Raw genomic sequence first — 26,038 nt, forward strand, 5'->3', positions numbered from 1 at the left:
TGTAGAATGACGAAAAATGGCACAGTGCCTACTGCCCTACTTCTCAAAAATTACAATGATTTATAGCGTAGTGGGTTCCTCGCAAGTGCACTTCTGTTGGTTGCCAAGGAAGCCCATAAGGCTCCCATGATCCATTTCCTCAGGGTCTCAATAAAGTCAATTCTCTCTCTCTCTCGCTCTACGTTTCTCTGGTTAAAGTGTGTTATAAAGCGTGGTGGGACAGTTAAATAACGACCGGGCGTCACACAATATGCATTACGTAACTAGTGGGTCGTTTAAAGCTTCCAACCCATTACAAAGGGCGCATCAACAAACTGCACATAATCGCTTACATATGGTACCTCGCTTCTCCGCAGAACAACAAATAATGTCGTGCTGGGTGCTTCCCAACTTCCCAAAAATTACGCTTTGTTGCGTAGTGGGTACGTTGCTAATGTACCTGTATTAGTAGCCACAGGAGAGTTTATAACGGGCTCTAGAAATGCCGCTCTTCCAGCTTTCGCTGTGACTGTGCTGCGCTTTCCGCGCAGGCCTGGCGTTTTTTGTAGTATGCTGAACTGCTGCATGTCGGGGGCTCTTACTGTGATAATTCCCAGTGGCATCGACAGTGGGTGACACAAAAAGCGACAAGAGTGGTCCGTTTTCACGCAGACGCTGTTCAACGTACACCGTCACCCGACGTGGATGCGCGCGGACGGTCGGCCCTTGGTCTCCCTGAGCGCTCGCCGGGACTTGGAAGAGTGGCGTCACGACAGGGATCGTATGATCCGCCGCCAGGGTTACGCCACGTTTGCCCGCAGACATGTCGACGCTGTCGTTAGTCACGTACGTGGATTGGAATCATTCGCTGTTTGGAAAGCACCGAGACAAAACACATGTCTTCGTCGGTGGTACGGTGGTTATGGTCCTCGGCTGCTGGCCCGAAAATCGTGGGTTCCATTCAGGCCGTGGCGGCCGCATTTCGATGGAGGAGAAATGCTAGAGGCCCGTGTACTGTGCGATGTCAGTGAGCCCGCATCACAGGGCCTGGAAAAAGTTCTGTGACTTAAGGCAATAGTTTTCAGTACACACAGCACTAATACACACCCAAAATGGATACACAAATTATACAGTGGAACGTCAGAGGTCTTCTTAGAAACCTCGACGATATCCAAGAGCTGCTACATGAACACTCACCAAAAGTGCTGTGTGTACAAGAAACACACCTAAAATCCAAGAACACGAATTTTCTACGCCAATATGTCATATTCAGAAAGGACCGGGATGATGCCATCGCGTCATCCGGTGGTGTAGCTGTTATAGTAAATCAAGGAGTAGCGTGCACACATTTACCGCTCCGAACGTCCCTGGAGGCAGTGGCTGTTCGAGCGGTTTTTTTAAACAAGCTCGTAACCATTTGCTCTCTCTACATACCACCACACTACCACCTTCACAAACATGAGTTCCAGTCCTTAATAGATGAACTACCAGAACCTTATCTGGTCCTTGGGGACTTCAATGCGCATAGCAGTCTATGGGGCGATTCTCGGAGCGATGCGCGAGGTCGTCTAATTGAACAATTCCTTTTTTCTTCGGGCGCTTGCCTGTTGAATCAGAAAGATCCAACCTATTATAGCCTCGCTAACAATACATACTCGTCTATAGATCTCAGCATTACATCTCCATCGCTTCTACCCTTACTTAAATGGAAAGTCATTAATAACCCTTACGGAAGTGACCACTTTCCTATTGTTCTGAGCACACAAATAGTAAATGAATGTCCCCCACAGGTTCCCAAATGGCATATTGACAAAGCCGACTGGGAACAGTTTCGTAAGACTGCTCTCTTAAGCTGGACAGACATGTGTGATTTAAGCATAGGTGCAGCTGTAGACTACTTCACAGCTTTTTTGATGAATGCTGCCACCAAATGTATCCCACAAACAAGTGGACTGTCTGGCAAACGACGGGTCCCATGGTGGAACAATGAATGCCGGAAGGCGCGTAAAAAACAAACAAAGCATGGAGGTTGCTTCGGGACTCTCCGACAGCCGAGAACCTTGACAGTTTCAAAAACATAAAATCTCAAGGCAGGAGAGCGCGCCGACAGGCAAGAAGAGAAAGTTGGGAGAAGTTTTTAACGGGGATCAATTCGTATACACAGGAGGCTAAAGTTTGGAATATGGTTAGTAGGGTAGCAGGGCGGCAAGTACATTCACTTCCTCTAGTAAACACACAAGGCGACACCTTGGAAGATCAGGCAAACTTCCTCGGCGCACACTTCGAACAAGTGTCTAGTTCCGCGCATTACTCTGAAGTCTTCCAACGGTACAAAACAAGAATAGAAAAACAAAAACTAGAGCGGAAATGTACAAAACACGAGGCATACAACCAACCCTTCAGCTTAGCTGAGCTCCAGATTTCGCTTAACAGCTGCAGTAATTCCGCCCCAGGTTTTGACCGTGTGGTATACGACATGTTGAAAAACCTACCTGCCGAAACGCAAAAAACATTACTGTCCTTGTACAATGCTATCTGGTTTTCCGGCGAAATCCCCTCGTCTTGGAAAGAGGCCATTGTCATTCCTATTCTAAAACAGGGCAAGGATCCATCCTCCGTTACGAGTTACAGGCCCATCGCACTAACAAGCTGCCTGTGCAAACTTTTTGAAAAGATGATAAACCGCCGTCTTATACATTTTCTGGAAACAAACAATCTACTTGACCCGTACCAGTGCGGATTTCGCGAGGGTAGATCCACGACCGACCACCTGTTGCGTATCGAGGCACAAATCCGTGACGCATTCGTGCACAAACAGTTCTTCCTTTCTGTGTTCCTCGATATGGAAAAGGCTTACGACACCACATGGCGCTTTGGAATATTAAGAGACCTGTCCCACCTTGGTGTACGTGGTAGAATGCTAGATATAATAGAGAGCTACTTGTCGGATCGTACGTTCCGTGTCCGAGTAGGAAATGTTCTGTCAATACCATTCCTTCAAGAAACTGGAGTGCCACAGGGTGGTGTACTTAGCTGTACACTCTTTATTATCAAAATGAATTCCCTGCGTCTTTGCATTCCACGAAATATGTTTTACTGCACATATGTCGATGATGTCCAGGTCGGTTTTAAATCGTGCAACCTTTCCATGTGTGAGCGGCAGGTCCAGCTAGGGCTGAACAAGATCTCCAAGTGGGCAGACGAGAATGGTTTCACTCTTAATCCTCAAAAAAGCACCTGTGTCCTGTTCTCTCGAAAGAGAGGCCTTCATCCTGATCCAGATATTGAACTGCATGGTCAACATCTCTCCGTGAAGACGGAGCACAAATTCCTAGGCCTTATCCTGGATAGTAAGCTGACGTTCGTACCACACATTAAGCATTTAAAAACAAATGCATAAAAACAATTAATGTTTTAAAAGTGTTGTCACGCACTACGTGGGGTAGTGACACAAAGTGTCTGTTGAATGTGTACAAAAGCCTCATACGCACTCGCCTTGACTACGGGGCAATAATCTATCAGTCGGCGACGCCAAGCGCCCTAAAGATGCTTGACCCTGTCCACCATCTAGGCATTCGACTGTCTACGGGCGCTTTTCGAACTAGCCCCGTAGAAAGCCTCTACGCCGTATCGAATGAGTGGTCGCTCCACCTACAGAGATCCTACTTATCATTTGTATATTTTCTGAAGGTGAACGCAAACAAGGAACACCCCTCACACTCCACAATGAATGATTTGTCCAGTTCTGCCCTTTTCGACAACCGACCTTCGATGACACAGCCCTACTCGCTTCGCGTGAGGGGCCTAGCTGTAGAAATGGGTGTGCCACTTCTCGAACACTCTCTAATGGCTCCCGCTCCACATCTCCCGCCGTGGCAGTGGCAGCTTATAGATTGTGATGTTTCTTTCGTGGAAGTAACCAAGCACGCACCACTTGCACATATCCGTACACACTTCCTCGAACTCCAGCACAAATATACTTTTCCAGAATTCTTTACAGACGCCTCAAAGTCCAATACTTCTGTGTCGTACGCAGTGGTTGGTCCATCCTTTTCCGATTCCGGTATTCTGCACCCAAACTCAAGTATCTTCACAGCGGAAGCTTACGCAATACTTGCGGCCGTTAAGCACATAAAACAAACAAAACTACAAAAGTCAGTTATATACACGGATTCCCTAAGCGTGATAAAAGCTTTAAAAACTTTGAAAAAAACACAAAAACCCTGTCCTTGACTCGCTATACTCTCTCTTATGCACGATCTATACACTGGAACAACATGTCGTAGTGTGCTGGGTGCCAGGGCACCGCGAGATTCAAGGCACGTGCTGGCGGACCAACTAGCAGCATCCGCCCACGAAAACAGTCCCAATACATCCATAGCCATTCCCCCACTAGACCTAAAACCCTTCCTCAAAAGAAAACTCAGGACCTTTTGGCAGAGCACGTGGGACATGCAGACACGAAATAAACTACACGTTATCAAACCGCATCTGGGAAATTGGCCGCCGGTATCGAAGTCACGGCACACAGAAGTTACACTCTGCAGACTTAGGATCGGTCACACATACAGTACACACACACACCTTTTGTCCGGTGGCGATCCACCGTTGTGCGACAGATGCGGTGAACCACTCACCGTGCTTCATATTTTAATTCAATGTAAAGAATTAGACACCCTTAGAAAAAAACACTTTCCAATGCCCTACCGACAACAAATACCATTACACCCATCAATGTTCATCGGCAGGGAACCGGTTTTTAAACACCAATCACTATTCGCGTTTTTAGAAGAAGTTCGTAACTTTCACGTAATCTACCCAGGCATTCCGTAGCACGGCCTCCCCACAGAGGCTGCTGCTGCGGTAGCTGCACTTAAAGAAGCACCTGCCTCGCAGCCCTTGGTCTCAAGGGCGTTGCTGAGGCATTCGTGCTCATGCCATATACACGTAGTTTCAGTAAGCTATTCATTCTCTCGCCATTCATTCTCACTACCCATACATTTCACGTCACGCTCATGATTTTAATACTTATACGTTTTACCCGCCTTTAGCGCGAGGAATTTTAAGGCCCCTTTACAGCCACCTACCACAATCATTGTTCATATCAGTTACGATGACCTGGCGCTCTTTGGCCATCAAATGGCCCTTGCGCCAATAAACATCAGATATCATCATCATGTGCGATGTCAGTGCACGTAAAAACCCCAAACGGTCGAAATTTCCCGATCCCTCCACTACGCGGCGTATGCCTAATCATCATTTCGTGGTTTCGGCAGTGAAAACCCACAAATTATTACATTATTATTATTAGACAGACACACGCGGGAAACTTCGGAACTAGCTTGAGCGATTGGTGTCTAAGCATATGTGCGTTACGCTCTTTGTACTGCGGTGGCGCTATGAATACAATAGTCCTATCTGGGATGTAAAGTTAAACGGCATGCCTATCTAAAAATATCCGATTCTTAAGCTGAAGAAATCAGAGGAGGATTGCATTGAAAGGGGCCCTGCAACACTTTTTTAAGCAGTCGTCTAATGGCTTCATTAAAAGTGTTTATTGCCTCACGAATAGACTGCCGCAAAAATGTTTAGAATCCTTCAAGTACGAGTGTAGTTACAGGGATTTGTCGTACGCTTTAAGCGCTTTCTCTCTCCTCTCGTACCAGGGAGCACGCCTAAAGCAACGCAGGGAGGGGGGTGACAAGGGGGCAAGAAGTTGCGTCCCTTCGTCAGCACGACTCATGACTTTGAGCCAGGGCTTAAAGTCTCCCTTCTTTGGAGGGGGGGCCCTCATAAAGCGGCAATATATATATATATATATATATATATATATATATATATATATATATATATATATATATATATATATATATATATATATATAATCTCGAAGAAAAGATCGCTGGTACCGAAGAATAAACGCAGGATTTCTAGATATATCGCTCAAGATCCACTTTCGCGGTAGTATTATCAAATTTTTGGCAAAAATATGATAGTATTAAACCTATGAAAATGCATTATTTCCAATGGATGTTGGCCGGGAATAAAAGCAAGAACGTATTAGGCTGAGAAACATATTATGCAGAAATATATATATATATACAGTGTGTATATATATATATATATATATATATATATATATATATATATATATATATATATATATATATATATACAGTGTAATATCGTTGATACAATTCTGCATAATATGTTTCTCAGCCTAATACGTTCTTATATATATATATATATATATATATATATATATATATATATATATATATATATATATATATATATATATATATATATATGCTATAGATTAAGCGTTAAGAGGTGTTTGCAATGATCACAGTGCATGTGAAGCCAACTATCTCTAGAACTGAACAAAAAATGCTTTCAAATGCTATACAGATACATATATTATTCCGAATATATTCCGGGCATTTATTCAACGTATCAAACCCATCACGCATTAAAATAAATTATTTTGGGAGCGATTTTTCAAAAATAACTCGGGATGTGACGGCTTAAAGATATGAGAGCTGAAAGTAAGTAACATTAGTGGACTTACTGGATTCAGAACCACAGGCACGACAATGCTACATTTTATTTTCACTACCACTTGCCTAATAAAGTAAGCAAAATACATGCGTCTTTGCAATTGCAGCAGACTTGTCATGCACAAAAGCCGGCAGATCCCACGCATTGTGGGAATCGATGTAATGCGAAGCAGCCAGCAAAGAGCTGCATAGATCGTCTTGTATGTCATTGAGGAAAATGCGTGTCATGGTTTTCATGTTAACTCCTATTATTTATGTTCGTCACACAGTAACGTCGCGCAATACCAACTTGGGGGTCGATCAACCTAGAGAAACGGCCGCCAGGGCACCATGAGCGTGGCACGTAAGTCATGCTGTACATGACATGCGTGTCATGACTTTCATGTTAACTCGTGTTATTTATGTTCGTCACACGGTCACGTCGCAAGATACCAATTTTGGTGTATATCAAGCTAGCGAAACGGCTGCCAGCGCACCATGAGCGTGGCACGTAAGTCATGCTGTATATGACATGCGTGTCATGATTTTCATGATAACTCGTGTTATTTATGTTCGTCACACGGTCACGTCGCAAGATACCAATTCCGGTGCATATCAATCTAGCGAAACGGCCGCCAGCGCCCCATGAGCGTGGCACGTAAGTCATGCTGTACATGACATGCGTGTCATGATTTTCATGATAACTCGTGTTATTTATGTTCGTCACACGGTCACGTCGCAAGATACCAATTTCGGTGCATATCAATCTAGCGAAACGGCCGCCAGCGCCCCATGAGCGTCGCACGTAAGTCATGCTGTACATGACATGCGTGTCATGATTTTCATGATAACTCATGTTATTTATGTTCTTCACACGGTCACGTTGGAAGAGACCAATATTGGTGTATATCAAGCTAGCGAAACGGCTGCCAGCGCACCATGAGCGTGGCACGTGAGTCATGCTGTACATGACATGCGTGTCATGATTTTCATGATAACTCGTGTTATTTATGTTCGTCACACGGTCACGTCGCAAGATACCAATTTCGGTGCATATCAATCTAGCGAAACGGCCGCCAGCGCCCCATGAGCGTGGCACGTAAGTCATGCTCTACATGACATGCGTGTCATGATTTTCATGATAACTCGTGTTATTTATGTTCGTCACACGGTCACGTCGCAAGATGCCAATTTCGGTGCATATCAATCTAGCGAAACGGCCGCCAGCGCCCCATGAGCGTGGCACGTAAGTCATGCTGTACATGACATGCGTGTCATGATTTTCATGATAACTCGTGTTATTTATGTTCGTCACACGGTCACGTCGCAAGATGCCAATTTCGGTGCATATCAATCTAGCGAAACGGCCGCCAGCGCCCCATGAGCGTGGCACGTAAGTCATGCTGTACATGACATGCGTGTCATGATTTTCATGATAACTTGTGTTATTTATGTTCGTCACACGGTCACGTCGCAAGATACCAATTTCGGTGCATATCAATCTAGCGAAACGGCCGCCAGCGCCCCATGAGCGTGGCACGTAAGTCGTGCTGTACATGACATGCGTGTCATGATTTTCATGATAACTCGTGTTATTTATGTTCGTCACACGGTCACGTCGCAAGATGCCAATTTCGGTGCATATCAATCTAGCGAAACGGCCGCCAGCGCCCCATGAGCGTGGCACGTAAGTCATGCTGTACATGACATGCGTGTCATGATTTTCATGATAACTCGTGTTATTTATGTTCGTCACACGGTCACGTCGCAAGATGCCAATTTCGGTGCATATCAATCTAGCGAAACGGCCGCCAGCGCCCCATGAGCGTGGCACGTAAGTCATGCTGTACATGACATGCGTGTCATGATTTTCATGATAACTCGTGTTATTTATGTTCGTCACACGGTCACGTCGCAAGATACCAATTTCGGTGCATATCAATCTAGCGAAACGGCCGCCAGCGCCCCATGAGCGTGGCACGTAAGTCATGCTGTACATGACATGCGTGTCATGATTTTCATGATAACTCGTGTTATTTATGTTCGTCACACGGTCACGTCGCAAGATGCCAATTTCGGTGCATATCAATCTAGCGAAACGGCCGCCAGCGCCCCATGAGCGTGGCACGTAAGTCATGCTGTACATGACATGCGTGTCATGATTTTCATGTTAACTCGTGTTATTTATGTTCGTCACATAGTCACGTCACAAGATACCAATTTTGGAGTATATCAAGCTAGGGAAACGGCCGCCAGCGCACCATGAGCGTAGCATGTAAATCATGCTGTACATGACATTCGTGTCATGATTTTCATGTTATGACTTGTCATTTATGTTCGTCATACAGTCATGTTACGCCGTACCAATTTTGGTGCACATTCGATTAACCAAGCGACCAGGAGAGCACGAAGTCGTAGGCGGCTAGATAGATAGATAGATAGATAGATAGATAGATAGATAGATAGATAGATAGATAGATAGATAGAGAGATAGATAGATAGATAGATAGATAGATAGATAGATAGATAGATAGATAGATAGATAGATAGATAGATACGGTCAAAGTCGCAGAAGTTCGCTAAGAAATGCTTCGCATTTAATAAAAGAATGAAAACTGAGTGACAAACTAAGCAGACCAAGGTGAACCATTACTGATTGACGAGCAGGTAGCTTCACACTCAGGCGCCTCATGAAACAGTATGCTGTGCCAAGACGCTCTGTCGAACAGGGTGGTGACCCATGGTTTCAGGAGGCGTTGCCCATGGTGTTTAGTGTATTAGTGAATTGCATTCAGCAGTACGACGATACCTGTTTTCTTCTGTTTTGCTGACATCCCGTCAATGAAACATTCGCGATTAAATCATTATTCGGAAAATTGCAGAGTATAATCTCCCCGCACAAAGCACTACTGCCAAAAAATTCAACTCCAGCATTTGTCAAATGGGTGCCGCAGTGCCACCGTCGGACTGCCGAGGGGGGGCCGGGCCCCTCCTTGAAAAATTGAGAGGGGGCCGGGCCCCTCCGGGCCCCCCCTGACTTTAAGCCCTGCTTTGAGCCCTTCATTTTATCTTAGAACGCTCGGCTTACTTTCAGTGTGATCGCGACCCTGCTCGCGGGCACGTGGCGGCGTCCCGCGGCGGCCACGGCAACTATTCAGCTCGCCATGCTGAAATCAGCCAATGGCCGTTGACTTTGGTATATTGCGCAGTAATTTGTGTATATGGTATCATTTCTAGAGTCAAGATGGAGCGATTTTTAGCTTACTTTAAAAATTAATTGTAAATTCCAGGCCGCGTTCTGAGCTACAATGTTTAATGTTCTCAGGGGCCTCGACTAGCGATCGGCAGTGTATTCTGACCATGCTGAAAAAGTGTTGCAGGGCAACTTTAAGAGCAAAAAGCTAGGTTGCACATTGATTTGAGAAAGTGAAAAGCGACTTAATAAATTTGACCATCTGTGGTTCTTTAACAACCACCTAATTTTATGTACATGCGAGCGTGTCTCTTTTTTTATTTATTCCCTGTCGAAATGCCGCGGCCGTGGTTGATAACGAAATCCTTCAACCACGGCCGCGGCATTTCGACAGGGAATCCTTGCCCCGCCACGGAACGAAATCCTTGCCCCGCCACGGTGGTCTAGTGGTTATGGCGCTCGACTGCTGACCCGCAGGTCGCGGGATCGAATCCCGGCCGCGGCGGCTGCATTTTCGATGGAGGCGAAAATGTTTGAGGCCCGTGTACTTAGATTTAGGTGCACGTTAAAGATCCCCAGGTGATCGAAATATCCGGAGCCCTCCACTACGGCGTCTCTCATAATCATATCTTGGTTTTGGGACGTTAAACCCCAGATATTATTATGATAACGAAATCCTTATATCAGACCCGTAGCCAGGAATATTTTTCGGGGGTGGGGGCACTTGCTGTAAGCCTTCACTATTTGAGAAAAACACCTATTTTCATGATTTTCGGTAAAAACACGTACTTCACCAAAATTTCGGGGGGGGGGGGATAGCCCCCCCCTCCCCCTCCCCCTTGGCTTATATACTCAGCATCAGAGTGCCAAACCTAGGTACGGTCGACCGATTCTTCAAAAGGGCCCCTAAACGGCCCAGCGTTCAAAGACGCGGGAATGGTTTCTTTCTCACCTTCGCTACCCTTCCTAGAGGCGATATCTCCTCCTCGCCACTTATTTTTTAAAGGCACGTATACAATTTCAGCGTCGAGCCTATCAGGATTTCGCGCTTGTCGGCTATCCGCTGTTATCTCCGCTTGCGCAGTCGGAAACACAAAATGAACTGAAATCAGTTGATCGCGCAAGGTAGTCATGCGAGACAAGGAAGAACGGGAGGGCAGCTGCATGACAAAGCAGTGTAGGAGACAATTCACAACTGACATTTCGCGTATATGGACCAATCGTGAGTATGTACCGTAGTGACGTCACGGGATTCACCGTTCTTGTATCACGAAGTGCCCCAGAAAGACGAGAAACGCCTTCGGAGAATAACGCGCTCGTTTGTTGTATTTTCAGAGGCTGTTTAGGGGCCCTTTAACAGTACCTCGCGAGCGTACCTGGCCAGTCGGCCAGCGCACTCTCACGGCGAGAAGCGGCGAGGCCGACAAGAGGAGCGCATGTCTACCGAGTTCATTCGAAGCGCCATTTTGGTCTGCTAGGTTCTTCCACTGTCGCTGTCGCGATTATCTTAATTTCAGCTTCCCTGCTTATCGCAGACAGTTTTTGCTACAGACTTTTGGGCTAGTTGGTTAGTTATATTGAAGCCACAGCACTGATAAGACAGGGACCACAGCACACGTCCCGTCCTCTTTCTGTGGTCCCGTTCTTATCAGTGCTATGGCTTCAATGAGAGTTCTTGCTACCTCTGATAAGTCGAAAAGCTGGCGCCAAATTAATATTGTAAGAGGCTGGGTTGTGCTGGTTGGAAGAGCCTATATGAAACTTGCGCTTCAACTGAACTCGTTGCGCATGCGCTGCTCTTGCTTATATCATCGCTTCGCGCCGTTGGAATGCGATGGCCGGCCGGCCAGTCGACGCTTTCGCGGTACTGTAAAGGAATCGATGGTTACACCAGCCATTAGTGCGGATAGGTAAAGGGAAAATAAAGCGTAAACAAAGAATACTACGATAAAAAGTATTGCTGAAAGTAGTTTCAATCATCGCAGGAGAACTGGACGGACGAAAGTGGCAACAGCTCCCGGAGCGTGGACAGCATCCTACACCACATCATCACCACGGAGGAAACTGTGCTTGGCCTTTCGTCGGCGATTCCCGAAGATGATCCGGACCGGTATTACGTCATCGTCGACCTTTCACCCCAGAACGGCTCGTTTTCGTCGACGATTGCGTCACCGGAAGCGCACGTCATTCGCGAGACGGCCGTCGGGCATCCGGCCACGCTGGCGTACAAGGACTTCCTGCAGACCAGGGTACCTGCTACAGAGCTGGCCGACTACGTCACGTGGGAGGTCGTACGACAACTCGGTCCACTGGCAGATCAGCAGTGAGTTACCATGCGTTCTCTGTTTGACGATCGTTGTTTTCGCACCAACCATGGTTGCTTAACGTTTCACCACGACCACCACCACCACCACCACCACCACCACCACCACCACCATCATCATCATCATCAGCCTGATTGCGTCCTCTACGGGGCAAAGACCTCTCCTATGTTTCGCGCATGAGCCGGGTCCTGTGCCTGCGGCGACCACGTTATCCCCGCAAACTTCTTAATATCATCTGCCTACTTAACTTTCTGCCTCCTCCTCGCGCACTTGCGTTCTTGGAGTACTGCCTGTTACTCTTAACGACCAGCGGTTATCTTGCCTACGCTCTACTCGCCCTGCCCCTGCTCCTGCCAATTCCTTCTTTCTGATTTCTACTACTACGCATTCGTTCGTTCCGTGACCCACTCGGCTCTTCCCTTGTGCCTTCTTGTCGCTCAGGGGATAAGCGGGCCTATACAACACCACTTAATACGGAATACCGTTCCGTTTGCTCCGTGTCGTCAAGCTTCGCGTTGCACATGTGGGGGCCCCGATGTATTTCGAAATGGCCAATCAAAATTGCTCTACGAGCGTTTTCCAGAATAGTATTCCGTATTTCGTGTTACGGTATAGGCCAGCAGATGTCTCGCTGCTGAGCTCGCGGACGCGGGTACGATATCCGGTCACGGCGGCTGCATTTCTCAGGTGGTGAAAAGCAGGAACTACCCACGCAGTTATATTTAGGTGTGCGTTACAGAATTCAAAGAGGTCGAAATTTATGCGGAGTCCCCCACAACGGGGTGCCTCGTAACCATATTCTGGTTTTGGCGCGTAATCCCCCAGAAATTAATCCTTTGATCTTTCCACGAAACACTGCTTCAATTCATATACAACAGGCCTTGCACCACGCACGTAATACACACAACACAACAAATATTATGCTGGAAGTGCTAGTTTGGTCGAAATAAAAAAATAAGCTTACCTAATACACAAGAAAGCTAGCTGCCTATTGACATCTGACATCTACGTTATCGTAGGCTATCGTGAAACAGAAGTTTCGCACACAACCAATTAAATATACTTTGCAGAAGTCTTTGGGTCTTTGTCTGACTTATAAAACCAAAAAGTGTAATGCATAATAATTAATCGTTTACCTATAAATGAAGAATATTTAGCTTAAATGACGTTCCGTTTACATAAAAATTAACGCAAGAAAGCATAAAATATCTTGGATGCTAGCGTCATTGGTAAATCATTTTTACTCCGCCTTCGTAGAGGCTAGCGTATCTTGGCGCGTAAATGCTATCAGAACTATTGGAACGGTATTATCGAGCGTTGATGGGCGTGACCTGGTCAGTACCTGGAAACAGTCTGTCATTGTCAGATACCGGGTGGGCAGGGCGTGCACTGGTACGCAAGTTGTTTGTTCTGGCCTAGAGAGGCATACTATCTTTTATTTTTTGTAGGGCCATACAGTGACATATTTCATTCCTGGTGTAAAGAATTCTTCAACTGCATCTAGGCATTCTTTTATTGGGTGTAAACATTAAAAAAAATGTTCCTGATACTGCGTCATAGAACAACAGATGCGCGATGTGGCTATCAAGAGTACGGCACGCGTATACGCCCTTGGTGCACCACGGCATTGCGTAATCGTCTTATGTTATTGTACCTAGAAGCGTGCGCACAGGCGCGTAGGGCAGGGGAGGGTGGCCTCTCTAATACCTCATCTGTGCGCTGCGTTCTTATCATTAGGGCCTCAATGAAGGGGCTGGGAAGATGAGAGGGGAGCACTGTGGGAGTGAAACGTCACCTGCCCCCCCCCCCCCCCCACTTCAATGAGCGCACGCCTATAGTTACGATTGGGGCACACCCACACTTTAACAATATGGGCACAGAGGAGTACAACGGCTTTGTGCATGGTGTGTGTTCTTAAATTTACAACAGCTGGTAGAACAACAGCATTGCAGTTACACTAATGCTGTTAATGTTGTAATTGCGAAATTGAAGGACAACCATAACATCCAGGTATAATTCAAAACGTTGAGGACATGCCTGGCACGGATGAAATTGGTTCGTTCGTCTTTCTTGACAGGCTGTCTCACGGTAGCGTGGAGGGCAAATGCTTCGACGCCGTCTACCACTTGATGCCTTACCCTAGCGTGCTGCCCTACATGGAACAACTGGATTCGACCAAGGGATGGGAAGAGGCGGAGCTAGTGTTTCGTGACGTCACCGAGTCTCTCATCCGCTTCATGAAGAGACGAGGCTTTGAACTTCCGTTCCCGTGAGTATATAATTTATGGCAAGCGTCCATAGGCCCATGTTCAACTTTCCCGTAATCGATAGCGCTGATACATAACGCGAAAACGGATGTCAGCTAGAAAGCGCGTGGGCGCTGGACGGGAAATATCTCGGGTTGCGGTCCCTTTAGCAAGTTCTCTATACGCACCTCAGACTATTTGTATAGCCAATAACAATTTCTTCTTGGACAACTTGGCGCGATGTAATAAAGATAATATACATAACTTTCGGGCTCTAAAACAACAGACGAATAGAGAGAGACACATACACAGAGCGTCAACTAACAAGCGATTTTATTGAACATGAAAGACGGGGCGGGGTTCCATTCTAGAACATGCGCAACATAAGTGCTACTATAACGTAACATAGCAGGTTTATTTTTGCCTTTGCATGTGTGCTTCATTCAACTGCCTCTCACTATCCTACAACATTCCTGAGATTGCTCACGCACGTGCTAACTTCCTTTTTAACGAAACGTGCCTCAGAGCTCACGAGCCGTTTTGTTGCCATGAACCATATGTTATGCGTGCCGGCATACTTGGCAGCAGGGGCAACAAAACGTCTCAACGAGTCCTGCTAAAGCTACCTTCGAATTTGATGCACAGTGATGCTGTATGTGCAGCAATTCCAGTTTTGTCCTGGACCTTCCCACTGCGAGCCAGTTGGACGCCTTCTATGGTGAACTCTCGCTGCACGAAACACCGCAGCAGGAACAGCCTTTTCTCGAGAGGTACCTGTCCATACTGTCCCGCGTCCGCAGCAAGGAGATCTTCAGCATCGCTCATGGAGACACTGCGTTTACCTACCCTATGCCCCCTCCACCGACTGGAAAAGCGCAGGTGAGTTAGAACACCAGCTCTAAGATCTTTAACGCAGAGTTTTCAATCATACGAGTTGCGAAACTCCCCATAGGCCCCATGTATCAAAATCCGGTCACGCCATTGGCCGAAATCACGTGGGGTCTGCTGATTGTCGCGTCATCTATTTGTAAAAAAATAAACTAGAAGCGCTCGCGACGACGCCAGCGCTGCTTGCGGCTTTTAGCAGCTTGCGAGAAGCGCTCGCAGGCGGCGGCGCCGCGGCGCTTTAGTGTTCTGTATTGCTGCTCCCAGTTGGCGCGACAGTCTACGGGCCCCTAAAGTCCCTCTATCTTTACAAAATACAGGGACCTCACAGGCCTCGCATAATCGGCCACGGGCATGTCTGGGTTTCGGAACGCAATTTCGCAACTGGTATGATTGAAGAATTCTGCTGTAACTTACAGTGTGCCGTCTAATCATGGAGGACACTATAAAGGCATGAGGGGAAAACGACTTTACAGGGGGTGCCAGCACCGCCCCAGTTGTCGGTGACATTGTGGCCCTGTCGTATGTTTCGAGGTGGTTCGACCATTTCAAATGTACCGACACAAGCTTCGTGGCTACACGGAAGCGCGTGCCCTTCAGTACATGCAGTGCACTCCGGTGAGCGGATGGCACACCCTCGCACTTTGTACGTTTAGTTTACGCACCCCTTGATAGCACTCAATGGCGTGTTGCCTGCTGCAGTAACTACGTCACAGCCTATAGAATAACGGCACGTGTGCGGGAAGCACGTTGAATGTCGCGCAGTGACAGGCGATAAACGTGCCGGAGAGCGCTATCGGAGGGTGCGTACGCTAGACGTTCAAAGCGTGATAGTGCGCCAACCGCTCGCCAGGATGCATCTGGAATGGGAGAACTTGTTTGTACCTCAACAGCTCAAGGTCACGCGAGAGAAGCGTCACGCATGACACAATTGGTGGAGCAGCATGATGTGGACCCTGGCTCTGGCAGTGGTGATGCTAGGAAGATATTAAGAACCGCGAAGCCGCACGGCGTAGGTTACGGGCTTCCGAAGTGTCATGGGCCAACCACTGACACTAGTAAATTAGCGATACTTATGTAATGCCTGGCGAAACCTTGCCTCTCATTCAAATTGTACCGCGGGGGCATGACGTCATGCGTTACGTTTCTGATCAGGTCACATGATTCCGAGCTGTTGAGGTGCAAATACTACCTACCCGAATGGCTGAACATTAAAAACAATCCCTCCTTCTATAGGTCAGCGCGAATGGCAAGAGCCGCGCACCGCTGACGTGGCTGCTGCCGCCACGGTTCGGCGCTGATATGCCTCCGGCGCTCAACGACGGCGGACTGGGCATAGACCTGGCGGCGTCCGTGACGAAGTCCGCCTACTTGGACCACTCGTGGCTGGACTGTCTCGCGAGCTTCGAGCCCCGAGCCGACATCCGGGGGGAGGACTTCGCATTGGCTCGCCTCGCCCTCGTCGCCGAGGTCGTGGAAGAGTTTGTCGACCTGCACTCCGAGCTGGCGACGCCGCTGATGTTGCCGGCCTTGGAGTCGCTGAGCGACGAGAAGCTCTTCTTCGTCGGTGGCTGCATCGGGCTGTGCGCCAGGGGCGACCCGCAGGCGGCGCACAGGTGCAACGTCCCGGCCAGGAACCTTCCTCACTTCGCGGCCACCTTCGAATGTCCGACGGGGTCTTACATGAATCCCCAGCATCGCTGCCCTTATCCTAACAGGTCGACGAGTGCATAGTGACTGAGAACGTGTAGTTAGAGCTTGCCCGTCATTCCTGTCGGGGACAGTCGCAAGTGTGTTAATATAATTTTGCATTAAGTTACTTATGTGTGCATTTATTTCGTAAGCAAGCTATATCAATGGGAATTAATGGTAACAACATCGCTTCTACTTTAAGAGCACACGTATTGTAGCAAAACAGACTAATGGGCTAGCCGGCTATCCATGAACACTAAAAAAGTATAGCGCTGAAAAACGATACAGAAAAGGCAAGCAGACAACGGAATGGTGCTTCTCTTTTCTGTGTTCGTCTTTTTTTAGCACTGCACTGTTATAGTGTAAAATGTAAAATTTCAGAAAGTCTTAGAACTCTCAAAACGAGTCCCATGACCCAGTGGAAATGATCACAAAGCAGTAACCAATGTTATCTATTAAAAACATATCGACATTGCAACCCTGAGTTTCTCATTTATTCTACGATGCGACTTGCCATGGTGCTTCGCTGATCAATGATGTCAGCGACGATGAGAGCCGATAATCTTTTATTGCGTATTATTTTTGTACGGGGCGGTCTTAATTCTTTGCTAGCAGGAAATGCTTTCCTTAATTTTCTTTGGGAAGAACTCAAACTGTGCATATATGTACGGATAAGATGCATATGAGACGGCCTTGAAATAAGAAGCCATAAGGTCATTATTGAGCGGTAAGTAATTACACACTGATGTGAACTCGTATGATGCAGCGACAATTCAGCGCCGGCAATATAAATAAACACGAAACAAATCTGCTTCAGCTATGCCGAGAAACCGTGCCCAACTAAGTATCTAGCGCCTCTGTAGACTTACCTTTCTTGAAATGTGCCCACGACCAATTTCAATGAGGTGCGACGAAACTTCCCGAAATCGAAGTTCACCAAGATTTCCCAAGGCTATCGGTTGCGAAGCCCACCACTGGAGACTCGGGAGCTGCAGTCTTCTTGACGCACCACCTTTCACCTAACCATCGCCTAACTTCACCTAAACTAACCTAAAAGAAGCGGACTACCGGAACGCGTTTTCCTTGTACAGCAAAACTGCATATGGCTACGTGGAAAAAATATGGCGGTCCACGAGTTCGAAGAAAGTCCATTCTGGCCAAAAATGCTCAAAAATTCAATTTTACTGAAGTACGACTAACCTTGAAAAAAGAAACTCCAATATTTTCAAAAGCTATAGGCAATAGGTCAATTTTCTCAAAATGCTACTAAGATTAAAAAAGTCGAAAATTTAAAATTTCCAAAGGTCGTAGCCTTACCTTTTTCGTCAAGGAGGCCAGTGGCATGGCATGGCATGGAAAGAACTCCATTTTGGTCCAGAGAAATGGTCCAGAGGCGATGCGGGAACCGATGCTAAAACACGCAAGCTCATTTTTTTTAAAGCATGAGCTGCAGTAGTGAGCAGACCAACTTCTAAACAATACCCAAGCGGCCGAACGAAAGGCCCAAACCGCAAACATCGAAACGCGTTTTCTGCATTAAATTTCCTAGAAGTCGGACTTTCTCGTATGCGTACAATGATCTGTGTTCGCTTTCCATGTTGTCCTAAAGAGAGCCGTCATTCAATCATCGCGGAATACTTTAAAAAAGCTTTCATAGTAATGTTCTTATCTTACATACTTTTTATTGCGATAGCAATTATATGGACAGTCTCGGCTGAATTTTGCCGTCGCCGTCGCCGTCATGTACCGTATATGTATAAGTATTTATATATATATATAAAAGGCCGAAAGAAAAATAATTCAAAAAAATGCTTCCGAAGCGCGGAATCGAACTAGGGACCTCTTGCTCCGCAGCGAGTGGCGCTGACCGCTACGCCACGAAACGCAGATCCTCCGCGTAGCTAACGGCGAGCGTTATATACACACCCTTTACCGCTGGACGGACTCTGAGACGGCCGGCGCTTATAAGCGTTTCTTCATTACCAGCGAGATGGCGCTAGGAGCACGACGGGTGCATTTAAAAGTCGTCGGCGAGCTCGCTCGCTTCTTCTTATATTTGCGCAAGGAGAACCTTGCCCTTCCGCTGTCTACTCGCGCGGTTTTCTGGTGGTGAGGGGAAGAGGGCTGTTTCAAGGTTTCACCGTGGTGTCCGCGCTCATGTTACGGAGCGTACGAAAGTCACTCGAGCTCAAGGGACGCCGCTAAACGAACAAACACAAGATGAGCGCGAACTATCAAGTGTCACAGCTCGACACTTGAAGCACGTTTCCTTCGCTGCTTCGGCCGCCTTTGCAACAGGAGCGTTGTTCAAACTGGGAGTATCTATTGGCGGGCGTCACTTCGTATAGCATTAGTTTCTTGCTATCGCATTCATTGCTTCGCCCTTGCGGCGAAACTGTGACTTTTTTTTGCATCGCTGCCACAACGCATCAATATGGTACACATATATTACGTACCGTTAGGTTTGGTATGTAGCCCAGGGGGTTAGACGTTCACTTTCGAAGCGGGAGGTTGTATGTTCGAAACCCCACAATAGCCGAGGTTTTTATTTTATTTCTTTGCAGCGATTCGTCTTACGACATAGGGAGGGATGGGCAGGCACAGCTATCTCGTTGAGTCAGCATGGAGATGCCTACGCAGATTGAACATTTCCCCCACTGCGCTAGATGCAGCTTATTTAGAGTAACAACAGCGTGCTCATGCTATAAACAGCACAACTACTCAGTAAAGCGACGAACCTCACGTGAATGCCCTCAGCTTAACAGATCTGCATGATGAGAAAACTTCCCTTAATCAATAAAAGCTCGATATTCCCTTTTTCGAAGTATTTCGAGCTTGGCACGCCTGCTTGGTCAATTATCACGCACGTATAACGTTCTGTGGTAAATGTTCCACTGGTACATTTGCTTCGGCGCAATAGGTGTCGAATAGCAGCTTAAAAAGTTGAGACCCTTATCGCCTACGATAAGGCTAAATTTTTTTCTCTGACGTCGCACTCAATATTGCATTCCGTATGAGCTTCTGGAAACGCGATCCGCGGCCAGAATGGTTCGATGGCGAAAAAAATTGAGAGGAGAATGTCGCATTCTGCGACACCCCTTCCACCACAAGTGCCTGAGTGCTTCCATGCAACAGCCACCGCGGAAGAACATTTTGGGACGTTTCTGACACCCGTGGAACGAAAATTAGTTATAAGTATTAACAGGTGTGACGCCAGGAAAAACTTGAACCTGATCATAGGTGATTAGGGCCCCAGCTTTTTCGACTGCTTTTCGGCATCTGTTGCGGTGAAGCAAACATGTCAGGGGAACCTTTGGCACGTAGGGCACTTAGCTAGATCAATTGTTGCAAGGCGTGACGTCAGACAAAAGTTGAGCTTTATCATAGGTGATAACGGCTTCAACTTTATCGACTGCTTTTCGCCATCTGCTGCGATGCAAGCATTAATAATGAAGCCTGGGGAGCATAATGTAGAAACCAACTTTTAACTCTGTTATCGACACAGTTCGAGTAGCCCAGTCGGTAGGGATTCCACTTCCGGCCACCGTAGTGAACGGACGCGGAATGTTGTGCTCCTCGAAAGGGGCGGTTTCAGCGGCCCAGCCGGGTCGCGGCATCAGGTTTAATGATACGAAGACGACACAGGACTACCAGATTATATTGCCCCAGTTACCTACAGGTTTGACCGTAACCACCACTGTCTTTTTGCATGCCGACGTGAAAGCGAGGCCATATCGAGTCGAGCATTTCCGCGATTCTTTAGACCGTTTGCAGTTAATGCCGGAAGTGGTGGCTCTGGGAGCCTATCAAATGAATCACGTATGGGCGATTACCTTCAAGGACGAGAGTGCCAAAAAGAAGATATTATCGACCGCAGCATTCACCGTCAAGGATCACAGGTGTGTTGTGATAGATCCCAGCAATCAAGACGTCAGGATGAAGCTGTACTGGCTTTTGCACACTACACCAGACGAGGACGTAAGAAGCGCCCTGGCGCCTTACGGTACCGTAAGCGAAATTTCACGGGAGAAATGGCGTGTGCAAGGCTGCGCTGACAAAGGATCTCACACGCGTCTGGTGTCCCTTCGCTTGAAGGCAGGATACACTGTGGAAGACCTGCCGCATCAGCTTCGCGTCGGGGAGGACCACGCACTCGTGCACGTTCCTGGCAGACCACCGCTCTGCCTCCGGTGCCGCGGCACCGGACACATAAGGCGCGAGTGCCGAGTACCACGCTGTGGGCTCTGTCGTCGCTATGGCCACGACGAGACCCAGTGCGTGCGTAGCTACGCCAATGTGACAGGGTCTGGACGAAACGACGCCGTTGACGAGCACCTCATGGACCAGGCTGACGCGGAGGCGACCGTGTCGGGGGGTGGAGACTCAGCGAAACCTGATAGCGAGCCACAGAGGGAACTTTCTGAAAAGAACGTGGGCCGTAAAGACGACGACGCGGTCGCACCCGCCTATGACACGAAGGAAACTGCAGACGCTGACACGGACACCAACAAGACAAGTACCACCGCGAGCACCGCAACTAACAGAGAAGAAAGCCATCAGGAAAACACCGACATGGATTGCGACCAAAAGACGGTCGTAAAGAGACCGCGTGAACAAACCGAGGAAGACAGCACACCAGACGGAGGCTTCGCAGAAGAACCACTCCCGAAAACGCCGGTCTTCAGACGACTTCCAATGAAATTCAAACCCAAGGTGCCGCTAGACAAGAGGACCCGCCTTAGCGGGGATGCTGACTGCAGACTTCGCGACAGAGCCTGGGACGGTCGGGTAGCACAGTGAACTCTGAAAATGTGTGCTGCTAGAGGAGACGCTTGGTCTTCGCCTGAAAAGACGAGACCACCTGACGTGGAGAGTCCGTTGGCCGCAAGTCTGCTTCCTGACGTGATGGGCCTTTCAAACGGTGTGAGTTTTGACCCCCTGCAGTCGGCATTAACGAATTCTGCTGTGGCTCTGAAAGTAGCCACCTTAAATATTCGCGGATTAACTTCTCAAAAACGACAAGCGCAGTTAAAACGAATACTGACTGATAATGACATTGATATTCTAGCGGTGCAAGAATCAAAAATTGACAGCGAAGAACTAACTGAACGGCTGGCAAATAATTACAAAACAAACTATAACATATGTGTGTGTCATGCTAATGGCAGGTCTGGGGGTTGTCTGTTATTTTTAAAACAGTCTATCGGCATTAGTGAGGAAAAAGTCGTTACTTCCGATAATGGGCGACTTGTACTTTGCGATTTTACTTTTTGTAAAAAAAAATGGAGAATGATTTGTGTGTACGCGCCTAATATAGCTTGTGAAAGAAAATGTTTTTTTGACTACGTAGACACTTTTCTAAGATGCGATCGTGTTGTTGTGTTGCTCGGTGATTTCAACTGTGTGTGCATGCCCGAAGACAGTGTGAAAAATGTTCCAGTACGCGACAAAAGTGCATTACAGCTTGCTGCAATAACTGATAAATATGGCTTGGTAGATGTAGGGTATGTATTCCGTGGCAGTCATGTGCAGTTTACACATTACCAGCAGCAAAGTCACGCCAGACTGGATAGAATGTATATATCTGGATGTGTTGTACCTCTGTGCACAAACTATGCCGTGAAAAACCTTAGTTTCACTGATCACTCTCTCGTAACGATCGAAATTGGCAAGAAAAGAAAAACTACGAAGTTTAACTGGGATTTATGGAAGTTGAATGAAAAACTCTTGGAGGACGAGATGTTTGTGAAAGTAGTAGGCAAGAAAGCTGAAGATGCACTTCGGAATGAAAGCACAAGTTACATAAGCGTCTGGGAGCAATTTAAAAATGAAGTTAAAATGTACGCAATTGAGAGGTCAAGTGTCATAAGATACAAAGAAAAGCAAAAAGAAAAAGAGCTACAGAGCACACTAGAATATCTACTGAATGCAGATAGCACTATACCCGGATTGTTTAGCAAAGAAATAAAGGAAGTTAAAAGACAGATGGAATGCATTACGGAAGAACGATATAAAGGGGCAGTAATAAGGGCACGTGCTGAACGTTTCACAATGGGCGAAGTGCCCACAAAACGAGTGCTTGCGGAAGAAAAACGATATGCAACAAAAAAAGAGATTAAAGAAATACGCTACGAAGGTGAGCTTTCTTCGGAGCAGCAAGTTATCGAAAAAGCTTTCCTTGAAACGTACCGAAGACTGTTGGGCGGTAAAACGGAAGTGAAAGACGAATTCATAGAAGCATTTTTGTCATTTATGCCGAAATTGGAAGATGACGTCAGAGATGCGCTGGAAACGCCCATAAAGATAGAAGAAGTTGGGCAAGCAATCGATGACCTTAGTAAAGGCAAGTCGCCAGGACCTGATGGCATAGGGGCAGGGTTTTATAAAACTTTCAAAAGTGAAACTACGGTAATGCTTTATCACGTTATTACTGAAGCGTATGAAGTTAAGCAACTGCCTCTGTCCTTTAGGGCGAGTCACGTCATACTCATACCAAAAACTGAAGACGCAGAAAAGTTGCAGTGTGTGGAAAACTATAGGCCCATAAGTCTTACGAATGTTGACTATAAAGTTTACATGAAAGTCCTGGCAAAGAGACTACAAACAGTAATTAAGAGTATTGTTGGTGCGCACCAGACGTGCGGTATAAAAGGACGAACCATTTTTAACAATATTCACACGGCGAGAACTATTTTAGAATGTTGTGATGCAACTAATGGCCACATAGCGATGATACAATTAGACTTGCAGAAAGCCTTCGACAAAGTCAGTCATGAAATATTATTTGCCCTATTGGATCACACTAATGTTGGTGGAGTAATACGAGAGGGTGTGAGAATGGCATATCAGAACTGCTATGCTAAACTCGTGATTAACAAAAAACTTAGCACTAGCATAGCTGTGACATCTAGTGTGCGGCAAGGATGCCCTTGTTCCGCTCTGTTATTTGCCATTTACTTAGAACCATTTTGTTTAAAATTGATGAACAACACAAAAATAACAGGATACCAGTTCTTGACACATGAGATAAAAGTTTTAGCGTACGCAGATGATATCGCGATATTTTGTGAAAATGAGAACAGCATACAGGAGGCGATAAGAGAAGCAAGAACATTTGTGCCTATACTGGAAGCGCCATCAGCTGGCAAAAGTGTTTGGGTTTTTGGCATGGGGAGTGGAATTCCAAACCACAGTACTTTGAAGGGATCACATTCACCACCACGCCGTCCAAGTATCTTGGAGTGCCTTTAAAATATTATCAAGAAACCACTGAACAATGGGCTGATGAAACTGAAAACATTCGGGCAAAGGCAACCAAGTGGGGAGGATGTGACCTTTCGATCTTTAAGCGCGCAACAGTGTGCAACGTGTTTCTTGTAGCAAAAGTTTTTTACATGCTACAGGTATTATGTATGTCTCGAATATGTGTACAAAGGTTGCACAGAATATTTGCAGTGTTTATTTGGAAGTCTACTTGGGAACGAACTGGCCGAATTAATCTTTTTCACAAGCTTAAGAAAGGGGGAGTGGGATTGTCGCATTTGTTCCTCAAGCAGGTTATTCTAAGATTTTTTTACTTAAGGGATCAAAATGATGGATTCTTGCGTGCGGTGATGCAAGTGAGACTACGTGATAAGCTACCACAGTACATTGTATCATCGTATTCTCCTACGCAGATAGCGGTGAGAGGTTTTTTAAAAGAAGTTGTTTATGCCTTTCAGTTTCTCCAAGTGCACTTTTCGTTAGAGTATTTGTCATCGGTAACCAAAAAACAACTGTATAAGGATTTAGTGAATAAAATGTGCCCAGTGCCTGTATACCGCAATAGGTATGTATTAGGATCTGACAAAGATGTGTTTAAACGTATTAACAGAATGCCTGTAAGAGCGTCAACCAAAACCTTTTTCTTTTTGCTACACACTGGCACGCTCCCCGTTAAACCATGGCTAAAAGATAAGGGATTCTATCTACCATGGGGTGTAAATTGCTTGATATGCAATAAGCCGGAAACAATCGAACACATTTTCTTAGATTGCTTTGATTCTGTGTTCATGTGGGACATCCTCCAGAGAACTTTAAAAAAAGATTTTCCACTTACGCCATTCGGAATACGCTTTTTGCCTTGGGAACAAACAGGGGATGTGCCATGTGATATGATAATGCTAGTAACCATGCACAGTGTCTGGAAAACCAGAATGGATATCAGGCATGAAAATGAAGCACCAAAAGCCGCCAAGGTATACCTTCATGAATACTTGTTGTACATTAGAGATGTGTTACACGAACTTCCTGAGCCACCTGACTGGCTACCCATGATAGAAAAACTGCTCACAGTGAAATATTATTAAATTAGTTAGACGGGACAAGATGTCAGTCCCGTTTTTAAAATGTATATTTGAACATGTTGTGAAGTGTTGAATTCAAAGATAAGAATTCCTATGTAAAGTGTGTCTTGACAAAAGCAGGAAATAAAGAAAAAAAAAAAAAAAAGGTAGCCCAGTCGGTAAGGTACTCAGCTCGTAACCGAAAGGCCGGTGGTTCGAATCACGGGGCCAGGGTTGCAAGAAAAAAAAAAGAAAGCTATACCTGGATGGGGGGCCGAGGTTACAACGCTCAAGTTCATTTTTTTCTTTTTAAGCATTAGCTGCAGATGAGCACTGCAACTTCTAAACAATGCACACAGTGCTGTGGCGATAAACGAGCGTGAATGCTGTTAACGTCATAACCGACAGGGTGATGGTTCGAATCACAGAGCTGGCATAGCTCAGACACAACGAAGTTACACAGTGATCTTAGTACCCGGGTTCCATTGCACGTGACCACCACATGATTTGAAAATAAACTAGCTGAATTGATATGGAGACCGTCTGACAAGCACAAACCAGGCAAGTGATTTCCATAAATGTATGGTGCTTTTTTATAAAGAAAAAGATATGACACATTTTAATAAAAAATATGGGGCACGTTACTAACGGCAGTCTTCAAGATGTGAAAAAATTCAAAATTTACAAAGGCTATAGGCTTAAGTTTCAGGCTGGAAATTCTGAGAAATTTAATTTTACTGAAATGTGACGAGTCTTAAAAAATCGAAAAATAAAGATTTCCAAAGGCTATAGGCTTAACTTTCTGGCCGGAGATGCTTAGAAATTTAGTTTTACTGAAATGTGACGGGTCTTCAAA

General features: G+C 46.4%; 2 protein-coding genes across 2 annotated transcripts; both read left to right on the forward strand.

Annotated features, from left to right (window-relative positions):
- The first annotated feature begins 657 nt into the window (after positions 1–657).
- Positions 658–17,484, forward strand: LOC119407058 (uncharacterized). Its single transcript, XM_037673896.2, has 5 exons — positions 658–825; positions 11,697–12,034; positions 14,113–14,304; positions 14,944–15,160; positions 16,403–17,484. The coding sequence occupies exons 1-5, from the start codon at positions 685–687 to the stop codon at positions 16,898–16,900; spliced, it is 1,386 nt and encodes a 461-aa protein (XP_037529824.2). The 5' UTR covers positions 658–684; the 3' UTR covers positions 16,901–17,484.
- Positions 17,485–20,408: 2,924 nt separating this feature from the next.
- Positions 20,409–21,658, forward strand: LOC119372353 (uncharacterized). The gene has a single exon (XM_037642828.2). It carries the CDS (start codon positions 20,423–20,425, stop codon positions 21,656–21,658), a length of 1,236 nt encoding a protein of 411 aa, XP_037498756.1. The 5' UTR covers positions 20,409–20,422.
- Positions 21,659–26,038: the final 4,380 nt, after the last annotated feature.

This window comes from Rhipicephalus sanguineus, chromosome 10 (genome assembly GCF_013339695.2).
Source record: "Rhipicephalus sanguineus isolate Rsan-2018 chromosome 10, BIME_Rsan_1.4, whole genome shotgun sequence".
Classification (NCBI taxonomy): domain Eukaryota; kingdom Metazoa; phylum Arthropoda; class Arachnida; order Ixodida; family Ixodidae; genus Rhipicephalus; species Rhipicephalus sanguineus.